The following is a 15,761-nucleotide window of genomic DNA, read 5'->3' as shown; positions in this document are numbered from 1 at the left end:
TCACTCTCTGCCTTGATTGGATGGGGCTTCCATGGGTCTGCCCTTTCTGGGCGGGATATCAGCCATACCGGGAAGACCACCCACTCCACACGTGCGGACTCACCAAAAAGGAACTACTGCAAGAGGATTTTGCCTCGGACAGCGAGTCGCCGGTTGGGCGAGTTGGCGAACAAGCGTTTATTCAGCCCATGCGAGAGGAAGGGACTGTGGTTCATAATGGAGGGGATATAAAGATTTATTAACCTCACTAAAAATACATCGCAATGCACCCCTTTAATTTCCCACTAAACACAAGGAAGGGATCTGTCTACACATATACTTCATGGAATAACTGACTTGGGACACCTGTATGTTGTATGCATACGGTTCCAAGAACTGTAATAATATATATGGTGTGTTCATTTGAAGGCCTTGTACATCATGATAAGCTGACGTTATTGGAAGGATTTGGCCATAAGGAGAATTCTGAGATTGTGGCCAACTTTGGATTCCAAATCCTTTATTTTCAGCCAAATGGGAACCCATAATCTCTGGGGAAATAGTCCAGTGTCCTCACCATGAGTATTGTACCTCTTAAAGTAGTCATTTTAAAAGTTTATCTGTTTGTGAACAATGCTAACTTGCATATTGAGGCACAAATTTTTGATTTGGCTGCTGTGCCAACACCCAATGGGCTACAATCGATGTTGTCAGAAGGGTCCTCAGCTTCATATCGGATCTGATGAATGGTGCACTCATTGAGGCAATGTCCTACCTTCACAGCACGGTCCTGCAGTTTATAGTCTGAACTAGGATTGAAATGAGACGAGATGGCACACTTGGCGTTGAGCTGTCTTATTAGGCAACAATGCATGCTGTAAAAGTGTCAAAATATTGTGTCTTCGTCTCATTTTTAAAGGACTAAGTTCATTTTAATCTTGAGTTCCACATGGTTAACATGGAACTGCACGTAACTAATCCCGTAATTATTGACCTCTTGGGCCTCCATGTGGTGAGCAGCAGACGAGGGGTGATGTGCTGCCGGCAGTCACGGTGGTTCAACTACCCGGTGGACAGTCTGTTCAGGTCCAATCGGTGATTCATGCCTCTCAGCCGTCTGTTATCCAGCCACCACAGATTCATACTGTGCAGGTATGGCCGAGTCGGTAGTTTTGCTCTTTGCAGACCACAGCAAATGTGTAGAAAGCATTTCTCTCTGAACAGAGATTATCAATCTTGATGTCTGAAGTGTGCAATGATTCCAGAAGGATTTGTACTTGTGATGTGATAAAATCACTGAATTACGCATAATGTGTCTGAGAACAAAAGCCTTTTAGATTTTCCAAAGATTGAACTTTTATTTGATTAATAATTCCATTTGTTCGCATTATGCAGAAGACATCTTAATATGTGAACATACTTGTTCAGTGGAGTAGTCATCTGAACCACGATTGCATCACAGTTTTCAATGAATTGATGTCATTTTCGTGCAAAGCTGAGCTTGAACAACTGCACTCACTGACATCCTGTTCCCACCGTTATTGCATTTCCTCTCCTCCTGCTGTAGTACATCAGTTTTGTTGTTGTCTCACTGTTTTCTCTTTGCACAATTTTGTCTGTTTATCCATTTGCCCCTTATCTTTCTGTTCTTCCATTTTTCAACATCTGTATATAAGAAATTGAAATACTCGTGTTAGAGTTTGTATATTGATTTATTACTTGGAGAAGAACACATTCTCGTTGAAAGCTTTGTTTGCCTTTGTTCCGAATACTCCACATATTACAAGTTCATGTGCAAGGAAAACTCTACACAGGAGGTCAATCGGCCTGTCATTCCTTTGCCACAGCCTCATCTCCAGAATCACCCAATCCACCAGTGCACTCACCCACTGCAACAACAACCCCACTTGCACCATAAACCCAGTCCAATCTGACATCCACTCATTGGAAAGGGGGACAGTGGAAAGATGGCAGGGGTGAAGTGGCACATCATGGACAGGACATCATCAATCACAAAATTTTGGGGAAGGAGGGGAGAGGGGGAGGGGGATATTGAAATGAAGGTTGCACTCACAGACCTGATGACATTTGACAACACCCACAACTTCTGGAATTGATATCTTATCTTCGCTCCCTGGTGCTCTCACCTACCCAGGAAGCCTATTCCATCCATTAATTGCTCTCTTTGAAATACCCCTGCCTTGCTACTATCGTAACTGGTTTCAGAGGTTCTGATGAGACCAACCTTATGAAAACTCGTAACAACAGGCATCACCCTCCGTCCCATCATGATGTTCGAACAAGAAACAAAGTTCTCATGACGTTATCTTACGGGTCGTACTTTTTTTTTTAATGTACTTAATGGCATCAGTGCCTATTTGTGACTGATGTTTTCCATTTCCGTTTCAAAAATGAGTTGGAAATGTGAAGATAAGGCCAACTTATAATAATAATAATAATCTATCTATAATTCCAGCAATCTGTCTGTCTGTCTGTGTGTGTCTGTCTCTCTCTCTGTCTGTGTGTCTGTCTGTGTGTCTGTCTGTCTGTGTGTCTGTATGCGACCACAGTTTCTCGACGACCGCCGGTCCGATCGGATTGAAACTTGCCAGGAATATTGCCGGGGTCCCGCGGATCTGCCTTTTCGAGGTTTGATATCAATCGGACGAGTGGTTCCCAAGTTACGGCCATTTATCTATCAACCAATGACAAGACACGGTGCTATGACGTCACGAACGACGTCACAATTTATGTTTATTTATTGTTATTATTTATTTTTATTGCACGATTGACGTCACAATTCTTCTTCGTGTGGTATGACGTCACAATTGATGCTGGGGACCTTAGTATGTGCCTTTTCAAGGTTTGATATTGTTCTTCATCCATTTCAGCTGTTTCCCAAGGGTTTGAAAGCTGTTTTTTCCCAAGGTTTGAATTAATTGTGCTTGGTAGACATTTGTGAATACATTTACAGAGAGAGGGGCGAGAGAGAGGGGGCGTCACAATTCAAGAGAGGGGGAGAGGGAGGGGCGAGAGGGGGAGCGAGAGATAGGGGGCGTCACAATTCAAGAGAGAGGGGCGAGAGAGGAGGGAGGAGAGAGGAGGGGCGAGACTAGGGGGGAGAGAGAGGCGGCGTCACAATTCTTCTTCGTTTTATATGACGTCACAATTGATGCTGGGGACCTGAGTATGTTTCCCAGGTGTTTCCCAAGTTATGGCCATTTGATACAGTTGGTCCGATCTAATTGAAAAAATGCCCCAATCCAGTCGTCGTTTACGAGAGCGAAGGAACGAAGCTGCACGTACCTACGGGCCCGCACTCATAATAATAATAATAATAAAAACAGTTGATCGTCCCGACCTGCTTCCTTTTTTGTAGCCACCTCCTTTTTTTTTTGTTCTTTGTTATTTTGTCAAACATCCCAGAAAAAAATTGCACCCGTGTCCGAAGGAAGCTGTGCATACTGCATTGAAGCAGCTGCACCGCTTAAAAAGTAGCCTGTGGGGGACTGACAGTTACTTGCTCAACAGGTGGGGTGACCTTCCTGTCCTGATGCAAAATAATCAACAACAAAAAACTAAACACCACAAGAAAAAGTAAACAATAACAAACTAGAAACGAACGAAACACGGTGGGTTAGAAAGGTTCTTCATCATTTTTGACCGACGGATGAAAGGAAGGACGTACCAAATGTTGAAGCGGCTTGCACCACTTAATCCATATATTTGTGTGTGACTCTTGCACCATTCTTTGAAGCCACCATTTCCCCAACGTCGATACTGAGTTTTTATTCCTTCTACCGAGCCACTGTGCCGAGTGCCGTATTGCCGCTTTCTATTTCCATGCGTGATATGTGAGCTATGCTGATCTGCGTATGTAAGATCCGTCGCAGTCCCTGCAGTAAAATTCAGTGCACGCTTCCGATTTAAAACGATACAAACTGCGACTGGTGTTCATAGTCGCAAATTGCGCGACAAATGTCGAATGTAGACTAATTGCGTGAATGCGACGAATCATTTTCATGATTTAAGCTTCATTTTTGAAGATGGTTCTTGTCTGTTTGCAAATTCGGACGGCAACTAAAGTCCTGAAGCCGTGGTATGCGGGGACAGTTCTTGATGGGCAACGCTCACGATGTGACGTTCTCTCCGGTTTCACGAGTGAGTTGAACTTGGGAGTGCTGGTGAATCCACATGCTACAAATGTAAATCTATGTATTAAATGTTTACTGTAGATTGATACAGAAAGATAGCACAGACAATAATTTTAATACGTTCAAAGTGCGAAGTATTTTGTAATTCTCTATACATTTATTATATATTCGTTTCGAACTTTGGATTGTATTTTTAATATGTTTAGCGAGTGTACGTGATGTGTCAGGTATATGACCCACATCACACTTGTTTGTTGGTAGAAAACTAACCTGTCGAGCGCATGAATCGTGTAATTATTTTGGTGGGGAGGTAAAAAAAAAAAATTGGCATGTCGGGTTCATGATTTGTCGGGTACTAAAAGCTGGCGGCCATTTTGAAAAAAAAATTGATGACAAATAAGGGTCGCCTCCTTCCTTTTTTCTTCAACATCCGAACGATCAACTGGTAATTTATTTATTATTATTTGTCCTGAGCACATCTCAACGATTAGTTGATTGAGGAGACGCATGCCACAATCAATTGAATGAAAGTTGGTAAATCCTTGAAGTTTGGATCTGCAAGCAACACAAGGCAGAAAAAAAAAATAAACCATGGTGCTTCACTATGTAGCGCCCCTCCATTCCATTGGTAGATAGATACGAGTGCTTTGTAATGTTTTCACTGCTTTGGTTTTGGCGCTTCATCTTCTGCTGTGGGATATAAAATGCTGTGAATTTGCAGCAACCCTGCAGTTTCTTCCCGTCAAAACTACGGCTTTCAACACGTTTTGGCTCGGTCATACATCCACCGCTCCTTGGAAAATGGTGTATGCATGCACGACCCTTTGAGCTTGTTGCAACACAGCGAGACCATCCAAGCATGGCTCTGCAGAGATTTCTAAAGCCGGTTTGGCCCCGACTTAATTGGGTGTTTTTAGAAGTAAAGTGGCCATGACACTTTGACATGTCGTACGTCATTAGAAAAGTTTGAAGTTTTCAAATTCGTACTTGAGTAATTATTTTAAAATTTCAGCCCATACGGTCGGTCATCGTGTCCAAAGATTTCATCAAATTGAAACGCTACAAATGGTGATTTAATGTACATGGAACACAGTGGTTAGTTTCTCCGAAATGTGCGTCTGCTTTTCTCAATGTTGTACAATTTCACATCGAGTGAATGGTCATCCATGATGTATACAAGATGTGACACACACACACACACACACACACACACACACACACACACACACACACACACACACACACTGTTCATGAGATGTCATCCCACGCCATATACATGCATGCGACCTGTCACATGCCCCACATTTTGGTGCAAAATGTTACGAAAGTTGTGGAATGACCGTGACTATCATGGCCTGTGTTTGCACTCATAGTTTTGTTCACAATCTTTTTCTTTTTATTTTTTTATGTTATTTTCAAACTCCATCCCAGCATTGTAAGATGCACACACACACATACTGATTTGGTTTTGGTTTTATGGTCCAATGTTAATTTTTGGTTAAACTTTGAAGGCTTTATTTACTGCTTGGGCACTACACTCACTCAATATATTCTGTGGTTTACAACACAGGTGATGACAGAACTCTTAAAGAATCTGATGTATTTTTTCATTTTAAAAAAAATTAACATTTTTTTTTTCATGGGTACTGAATAAACATATGATCACTTGTATCCATTCAATTAAACTGTCAGGTTAGCATGATCATGGGATTCCTCATTGAGCTCCTGGCACTATTTGCAAAGCCAAGATACGGAGTTTTGGAATCCACGCTGATTTGCATTCACTGGCTCGATGTGAAATGCACCTTGGGATTCTTAGCATCAGTAAACTGATGCAAGCGTCTCTCTTACTGCCTTTTTCAAAGGGTTTGCCTGTTTTGCATTCCGATCTAAACCCCCTGAGCGGTGATGCTGGGAGGCCAGGCTCACATAACATGTATTTTCTATCGTCTGTGAATGTCCTTGCAATTCACATAAAAGTACATGCATCTACCAATGTCTTTGTCTCGCATTAATTTATATTGAAACTCCACTGTGCACCTTCAATCGCCGTTAAACATGCCTGTGTGCCTCGGAATGCCAAGATGACAGTCGGTCATGTTTCTACGGCAGCATGTTTCGACCTCTGAATGTATTGCTCAAGCTGTGAGCCTTTTTCCTCTTTCTTTTCATCTTGCTAAAAATATACGAGTCAAAAATGGCACCGCACGCTTTGGGAACCACTGTGCCATGGGATCGCCAAGATGAGATGTCGTGAATCCATGCATTAAAAACGCTGTGATGTTGACCCCTCAGCCCCATGCTGAGTCATTTACCATTCCATGAGTACTCTGTGGCCTGTTGGGACTTGATCAGCAATGTTATCAAACCCACTTTCGGACTGAACCAAGGTATCTGCTTAAAGCCTTACCCTGGCTCTGAAATTGGGTTTGAGGCGCAACGTCGTCGCTTTTATAATATTTCCAGCAGTACACTTAATCGGATAGAATCTGCAATGTCTTCCGCATGGTAAGCTGTCACTGCATACATTGTAATGGGACTGGTCTCCCTAATGGGCAAACCATGACCCGCCAGAGGTGGACTTGGCAGAATGAGGTTTTAGGCGAGATCTCATGCCGTGTTAGCTGCAGGCACCCAGGTAGTTTGATTTATTTTATTTCAAGTGGCGTGCTTGTATTCCCAATGAATAATTTTTCATGCAGGAGGGGCCAATCACAACCCAAAACCACCACCACAAGATATTAAAAACAATTGAATTTAGTAACACTAATTTCAGGTCAGGTCAGATATGGGAGCATGCACCCGAACAGCGCATCGCTGTGTCCACTTTCCGCCGGTACTCCAGGTGCCTCCCGTCTGACCATCATCCAGACAGAAGCCTGGCCAATCACCATCTCCTTGAGATGCTGATCAACCTGCTGCAACCACGAGGCACGTGGTCAGCCCGTTAGCCTTCTCCACTTATGAGGCTCCCTCAGTGAGCAATAATTTGATGGTATGAAAAACAATCACAGCATAAGAGGAGAAGGGCACTCGGCAGAGCGCATACCTTTGCCACGCAATGCCTGATCCATGAGAACATCTCGGACCAAATAAGTTTTTGAAATGTCATGCAATATATCGTTTTTGGCCCTATCTCTCCATGGTGAAGAATGACTTTAAAAATTAAATAACTCCCGTATCCAGATCCGGATTCGGTTCTTCACCAAAATCTAATCTGTTAATCCTTGTCACACACCCAACCTGCCCACCAAATTTCATCCGGATCCATCCACAACTTTTTGAGATATCCTGCACACAGACGGACAAACAAACAAACAAGAAGACAATGTCACGCAGAACACGATACTTGCAAAATCTATAAAACAAATTTGACCTCAAAAATAATGCTGGTTGAATTCAATGAACAAATATGCAACCCCTCTTCAAATTTCAAGTCAATAGGATGAAAACTGAGGATCTAGAAATTTTAGAAATTTTTCTTTTTTAGAAAACAGGTGGAGGCCATTCAGCCCATCATGCCTGCGTGACCATGCTAATTTATCAACACAAGATCCAAGGAAGAAAATTCATATATATATATATATATATATATATATATATATATATATATATATATATATATATATATATATATATATATATATATATATATATATATATATATATATATATATATATATATATATATATATATATATATATGTGTGTGTGTTGGGTCGCTGAAATAGGTGACCCTTATTGTCAGTAATTCTGTCTGTTTGTTTGTTTGTTTGTTTATCATCAGCATAATTGGTAGTAAACGTGGGCAGATTTTGACCAAACTCGGGTGGTAGGTACATCTTTTGACCTTGTGCTTTGGAAATTGTGATGGTTGCTCGGGACGCTTTGGTTCCCTCGCAACAACCGAAAAACCTTCAAAATCGGTACCATTCACGTGAAATCAATTCCGAAAGCCATTATCCAACGTATGGTTATGAAATTTGGCACGAATGATCTACAGGTGATGCTCTATCAAATATATTCCAGTTTTTGTGATATATGGAATACTTTACCCGCAGCGCTGCCTACAATTAGGGTATGCGCGAAAATTGGCGAAAATTGAAGGCCCCCTAGTGACCAGGTGAGTGCATCGATATGAATGAAACTTTGCAGGTTCATGGTACTCAATAAGTACTACAACTTTGCCTCAGGACATATTGCCCGATTTCGCTTAGGTCAGGGGTCAAAGGTCAATTAGTGCAAAAATCGATAATATGCGAATGCTGGAGGTGCCTTCGCGCCAAATGCTACTCCTCCTAGGGTTATGGTCGGATTATCATGAAAATTCACACTAATCATCTGGAATACATTGTGCACAAATGATCGAGCCGGATTTTCGATTTAGATCTTTGTTCATCCACAGCACCCCCTCGAACTTTGGGGATTTCCAATTTCAAACCGCATTTTCGCTACTTTTCATTCAAATGGATACCAAGTAGTTATCAGTAGATGGAACTGGATGAGATTTGATATGCATAATCTTAAGGTGATTCCCTATCCGCGAAATGACATCCATTTTGCTCTATATCTTATAGTTTCCATGCTCGGCGACCCATCGCCGCCTACCGGCTTGTGTGTGTGTATATATATGTGTATATATATATATATATATATATATATATATATATATATATATATATATATATATATATATTTGTTGACCTTTTGATCTATGTCGACCTTAAAAAAATTGTTGGCTAGTTGAATTCAGTGACTAATATGCAAACCCTCTTCAAATTTCAAGTCAATCGGATGAAAATTGAGGATCTTTGAAATCTCACCTTAATTGTTGACCATTGGCCTATGTTGACCTTTTGGTCCATGTTGACCTCAACATAATTGGTTAGTTGAATTCAATGACCTGAAATATAAATCCTCTTAAAATTTCAAGTCAATCTGATGAAAATTGAGGATTTTAGAAATATCACCTTAGTTGTTGACCTTTTGACCTCAAGCAAGAGGCTTCTTCCTTATGACAAACTCTCGAGTATGTGGTGAAGTTTTTTGTGAATATCGGTTTAAAATTGTGACCTGTGGGCGATATACAGGCAGACAAACAGACAGACGGAATAACACAATCGACTGACCAATATGCTTGAAAACATCTTCGATTTTGCAAGTAACAAACAGACAGAGAGAGGTGAAAACAACCTCCTTCACCTTCGGTGGCGGAGGTAAAAAGGCAATAAAGGAAACCGGCGGCTTGTCAACGAGAAAAAGGAAGGCTCAATGCGTCCCTTAACTGCACTCTTAACACCTGCAGACTTACTCAGGGAAACAAAATATATGGGAAACAAAGGATAGGAAAGGAACTATGGAGGTAGAATGGGAACATTCTCTGTGGCGTTGCAATGGTGTGACGTAGTCTGTCTGCCAGACGAGTTGGGAAAGCGGGACAAGTGCAATTGGCAAACAATTGCCGCTACTGGTAGCATATATCAGTGATACTTGGGTGAAACACTCCCCCGTTTCTTGCACTCCGAGCTTCCCTTCTCAACAGCTTCTTGCCATCCATAAAATACCGTGCACGAAGCTCTGTCGAAGCCCCGAGCTCAACCAAACTCACTCTCTGCTCTACGGATTGCCTGAACTCTCCACATCGGCGGAATCTCAGCAACGAGCTGAACTTCCCATCTCACACAGCATCCTGCATATTATACCTTACACCTCCCCCCCCAACCCACATCATGACGTCATTGACACTTTTTATTGGCTGCTCTGACGGCTACTCGATCCTTTCATGATGTCATGATCCGAGCTCCGTCTTTTCCCGGCGATAATGCAGATGAGCATATAGTCGTGGAATTTAGTCGATTTTAAATGAGGGGGTGGGGCTTGGGGGGCGGGGGGGAGTAGGAGAAGAAATGTAACAAGGTCTGATAGGGGGACATGGTGCTCTCTCTACACCTGATCTTGGCAGCACGAATTTGAGTATAAGGAGAAATCTTATTCTAACATTGACTGACATAACTAACTAATCAACCCCAAAGTCATATTCATAACAATATTTTACATGTTTGTGCATTTTTCAGGTCAAGACCTTTCATTACTTGTGCATTGCCGGGTGTTGGTGCACAGCCTAATCGATTTAGAACGTTCAATCAATTAGATGATATATATATATATATATATATATATATATATATATATATATATATATATATATATATATATATATATATATATATATATATATATATATATATATATATATATATACATATGATTAGTTGAAATCAGTGAATTTTATAACTGTGGAAATATGCTTAGGTCACTTCCCTATCCAAGCCCTTTCTGGTGAGGTCCTCAACTCACTCAACTCCACTCTTCCCTCCAGGTCCTCAAAACAGCTGTTCACCACCATCTCTTTTCTTCTCCCATCCAAAACCATGATCTTTTCTTCCCCTGTTAATCCACCCAAAACCCACCTCCTTCAAATTTTCTGCTTTCCTTCCTGAAAGTCCCTGTTGTGTCCATTTTGTTTTCCCCATGTGCCCCGCTCCATCCCTCTCCCTTCCACAGATCTCCGAATGTCTCTATTCCCCAATGTTTTGTTCTTCCCTCTCCCAGCCCTCTCGTCTCCTGCTCTCTTTGTTATATGTTCTGTGTGTTGGCTCTTGTGCGAGCCTCAATATTGGATACAAAAAAACAAACAAACCGTGATTGAAACAACTCCTGCATGTCATGGCCTGTCAGTCACCTGTCCAACTCTCAATCCCGTGAGATATGCGGAAACCCCATGGAAATGCAACTCTCAATTGACCAATAGCAGCTTAATTGTGCCAATAAATATCCCAAAACCAATTATTGTCTTCCTGATGCATATATATATACACACACATCGTTAAAAGTGAATAATGATGGATGTTTTCTTTCACAATCTCGCGAGATTTCCGGAAGTCCTCAGACAAAGACCTTCATGCGTTTTATGGTCCTTGGTCGAATAGTTTAAGACAAAATAGTCTGAAATAATAGCAAGCACCTGTATATCATCCACGGTGAAAGCACTGCTTGAGAGAATGCCACAGAGTTATTTGGGCAGTGTACACCTTGATCAACAACAGATCGCTGCCTCGATCGCCGTGGAATATGTTAACAAGGCCCGTGATGCCTATCGGCTCAAAATCCTTGTAACTGTCACTTTGGTCATTTTACAGTGAAGGGAAAACTTTGAGGGAAGGACATGGCAATTGTCAATATGACAGCTCCGAAGACATCTTTGGCTTCGTATAGCAATAAGAACCAACATGGTGGCTGTATGATTTTTCAGGTTGAAATTGTGGGTGGAGTCAGGCCAGCTGTCCAAACAATCGGTGGAATGGAATGTTGCACAAAGGGATGGATGAATCAGCGGTTTTTTTTGTTGTTGTTTAAAATATATATATATATATATATATATATATATATATATATATATATATATATATATATATATATATATATATATATTGTAGCAGCTAACAAATGAGCTTTGAATTTCCAGTGTCCAAATTTTAACAAAGCCGTGGTTGACGTTGTGAAAACTTGCTCTTGATATCCAACTGTTCATTAGCAACATTAACCTGGCAAGGCAGACATGCTCCAGTGCCAATAAGGTAAAGTGCTTGTTAAGGTGTGAAGTGCACGTCCTTTGGTTTATTGCACCCATCTGTCGTGCATGCTTGGAGATGTGGTCCGAGAGCCAATATCCTGTTCTCCGTGGTTTCAACAAAGTGAGCTGATTGTTATTTTTAGCAGCGCTTCTCTGTCGGAGATGAGCACTGCGACGATGTTATTGCTTTAACAAGCTGAAGCACGTGTTGCCCAGGGACAATGCTCCTACGCTCAATTCTGCTCCCACGCTCACTTGTCACGCTTGTGAATATTCGGACTTGTCGAACAAAGCTTGAGTGACAAATTACTGTTTAATGCCCCAAACGTGTCAGTTTCACCAATCGTGCTGCCAGCAATGTCCCAACTGTTTGACGACTGACTGTATGCACAGGACTCTGGAGACAGACGTCTTGATTCGTGACTGGTTCGCTGACCCGGTGCCGTACCCATACCTTGGCTTCGTCAAAGGAATTTGTGCCTTGGAAGGGGTTTTTAAATTTTTTATATCTTTTTTTTAAACTTTCACGCTTCCGCAAAGTTTAATAAAGTTTGAAACAATGTAACCTCAACGCTTTATTCCGTTCGCAGGTGGCTTCATCTGAGAGCAACGAACCAAGAGAAGGAGCTCAAGGTAACCTGAATGCACAGAAACGCAGAGAGGTGCTGTCCCGACGGCCATCCTACAGGTATTATTCTCGGTACTTCGGTTCTGCTGGTTTGGGATGCATGCGATGTGAAAATGTGTGGACGCGCACAGATGTGGGACAAGTTTTTCTGTAAAGGTTTAAAAAGCAACCCCTTACGACTGACATTTTCAAGTTCTATCATTTGGTAGATTTTTTTCTGTGGTGCATTGATAAAAATCCAGTATTTTATTTTTGTTAAAGAATGCTCTCTCCATCCACCCTTCATGCCATAACTCTCATCCTTGGCTTTTTGGAAGAGGGGATTTAGGATGAGAGTGGAGAGGGGGTGAGTGTTTGTTTCAGTTCAATTTAACAACTTTATCTCAGCTGGCGTGTCCACTCTAAGCTTTCGTTATGACCTATTGTTATAATCTTGTGCAACGTTTCCTCATCCATGGCTGCTGTACCTACTTTGTGCAATTCCAGTTTTTCCTTTTGAGGGAAAAGTTCTGCCTGAGGATTCTTTGTTATGCAAGACGACCAAATCCCCAAACAACGTTTCTGACGTAGAAATGGGCAGTGATTTTGGTTTGTGGACAGATGAGATTCCAGAAACCGCTCTCAAGTCTGAGTCCGAGCATAATGTGCCATCCTTTCCCAGATTGTACTGTTGTGGTACAAATTAAACTTTCAGCCATTGTTTTGAGACTACAATAACGATAGCAATATCCAATGTATGCCTGGTGTTGGCTTAATGGTTAGGGTGGTGGGCTTGGGATCTTTGGATCCTGAGTTCAAATCCTGCTTGGCTGTTGGATTAATACCAGGTGGGGTTGACCCTGCCTGTGTCACCCTTCTGAGGTCGGCAAAATGAGTGCCAGCTTGCTGGTATCCTGTGCCGGAGTGGCGGCCTGTCCAGGATTGTGCCCAAATAGCCAAGGAGTCTGCTTCAGCAGCACCAACCCTCTGCACAGAGTATGGTACTGATGGATGGATGGATGGATGGTTGGAATATCCAATGTACTGCAACCACATTCTGTGTAATATCTGTGTGCTTTGTATCGCGTCAGTCTGTAAAAATGTGGAATTCTTTTTTTCCAACTTCAGTGCCAACTCACCCCCTTCACCCCTCACTCTCACTCTCAAAGCAACCATCCCACTCTTCTTCCTCCAAGCCTCCCTCTCACCTCTCTCAAAAATTCCCCCCTCACCTTTCTCCCACCTTTCATCCCCTTTACTCATCCTTCCCAAAGTTTCCCCCCCCTCTCATCCACCAAGTTTCCTCCCTCCACTGCCCTCTCACCTCCATCTCTTCACTCCACCTCCTCAAATACTCAACTTTCTTCTTCCTTGTCTCTTGTCCCCCCTCTCCCCCAGCACCACAGAGCCTTTTCTCCTCCTCATTCGGCCCCCTCCCCTCGCTATTCTGCAAGACCCCACACTCTTTCACCAACCCTCCTTACCTCCCCCCCTCGTCCCTTGTCCTACCCTCCCCCTCCACCTCCTGCACCCAAAGCCTCCTCCCCTACCTCTTCATTAAAAGTGTGGACCTCAAATATCCAGGGCCTTCGCTCAAACCTTTCAGATCTTTCCATACAGGTTGCCACTGACAAACCAGACATTATCTGCCGAACAGAAACTTTCCTCTCCCAAGACGTGTCTGACTCCCAAGTATCTCACCCCGGTGACTCCCTCCTCCGGTATGACAGACCTGAGCCTCGTCCTGGTGGAGGTGTTGCTCTCTTCATCAAAGACTCTATTCCTCACTCTCCATGCACTGCTCTCACTCCCCCACACCCCAGGAATACCTCTGGCTTCGGCTTCCCCTCCACTCCCACCTCATGTTTATATGTGTACTGTACCGTCCACTGAACAGTGATGACTCCATCTACACCTCACTATCCGAAAACATGGACCATCTTCTATCTTCTCATCCAAACTCTCTCTTCCTCATATGTGGTGACTTCAATTGTCATCACGCCAGTTGGCTCGGTGTGGGTACCTCTCTCACCTGCCATGGGACATCAGCAAAAGCTTTCTGCGACTCATTAGGACTGACTCAATCGGTCAACTTCCCTACCCGGATCTCAACCAATGGTACTACATCTCTTCTGGATCTGATTTTGACAAATTTCCCTGACAATATCTGCTGCTCTTCCTTCGCTCTAATCAGTTCTTCTGACCACGTCATTGTCAAAGTGGACATCTCTCTGGCTGTTATCAGAGAACCACCTCACCGCCGTCGAGTCTGGCATTTCACTCAAGCCGACTGGCAGGGTCTCCGAGCAGCCATCAAACATACAGACTGGTCTCCTATCACTACTTTCTCAAACATCAACTCATCCTGGGAATTCTTTCAAAGAAACTTGCTCTCCCTCATGCACAGGTTTATCCCTTCCTCCCGCCCTTGGTTTACTGAAGCTTGTGGCGAGGCAGTTGTCCTGAAACAACTTGCCTTTGCTTCATGGAAAGCAAACCCAACTGAGGGCAATCTCAGTTCCTTCCACAAAGCTCGGAACAAGTGTGTATCTACCCTCAGGAGAGCCAGAAAACAACATCTTTCTCATCTCAAGTCTGAACTCTCAAACCTCTCTCCCTCCTCAAAATCCTGGTGGCGTTTAATCAAACCTGTTTCTGGTGTATGTTCCCCCTCCATCCCCTCCCTTACCTCAAATGGCCGCACTGCTGATACCACACGTGATAAAGCTGAATGTCTAAACTCGGTGTTTGCAGCTAAATCTTGTGTCCTAAACCCATCACTTTCTCTACCCACCTTACCCAGTCGCACCCAACTGTCCCTGGACTCTGTGTCCTTTTCTCCTGACAAGGTGGAGAGCTTGCTGTCAAACCTCGAGTCAGATTCTGCAACCGGTCCAGACGGCATCAGCCCACGTGTCCTCAAAGCCTGCTCTTCTGCTCTTGCTCACCCTCTCTCTGTTCTATTCACCCTCTCATTTGCCCAAGGTCATCTGCCCTCTGCTTGGAAATCTGCGAACATCACTGCCCTGCATAAAAAAGGTGCAAAAACAGATCCCTGTAACTACAGACCAATCAGCCTTCTCCCAATCATCAGCAAGGTTATGGAATCCATCATCGCTTCAGACATGAAATCCTTCATCTTCTCCAATGGCTTGATTTCCAATCATCAATTTGGTTTCAGACCAGGTCACTCTACCCTGGATATGCTGCTTCTGCTCTCCCATCAATGGATGGAGGTCCTCAATGCCAGACAGGAAATCCGAGCCGTATCCCTGGACATATCACGTGCTTTTGATACAGTCTGGCACCCTTCCCTACTCACCAAACTCTCTTCCCATGGAATCCAAGGCCATCTCCACTCATGGCTCGCAGACTTCCTCTCCTGTCG

At 43.0% G+C, this 15,761-nt stretch overlaps 1 protein-coding gene across 3 annotated transcripts in view; it reads left to right on the top strand.

Moving 5' to 3' along the window:
• Positions 1-15,761, top strand: part of LOC147030318 (cyclic AMP-responsive element-binding protein 1-like) — an 80,668-nt gene that overhangs the window by 51,901 nt on the left and 13,006 nt on the right. For all 3 annotated transcript variants that reach the window (XM_085874241.1, XM_085874242.1, XM_085874240.1), the window contains exons 4-5: positions 1,000-1,131; positions 12,357-12,454. In XM_085874241.1, coding sequence (XP_085730367.1) covers positions 1,000-1,131; positions 12,357-12,454 — 230 coding nt within the window. The remainder of the gene's footprint in view (positions 1-999; positions 1,132-12,356; positions 12,455-15,761) is intronic.

The sequence above is a fragment of the Eptatretus burgeri genome, chromosome 3 (genome assembly GCF_056783735.1).
Source record: "Eptatretus burgeri isolate ZD-2024b chromosome 3, Ebu_testis_v1, whole genome shotgun sequence".
Lineage (NCBI taxonomy): Eukaryota > Metazoa > Chordata > Myxini > Myxiniformes > Myxinidae > Eptatretus > Eptatretus burgeri.
Note: the sequence above shows the minus strand (reverse complement) of the source record. Positions and strands in the feature narration are given on the sequence as shown.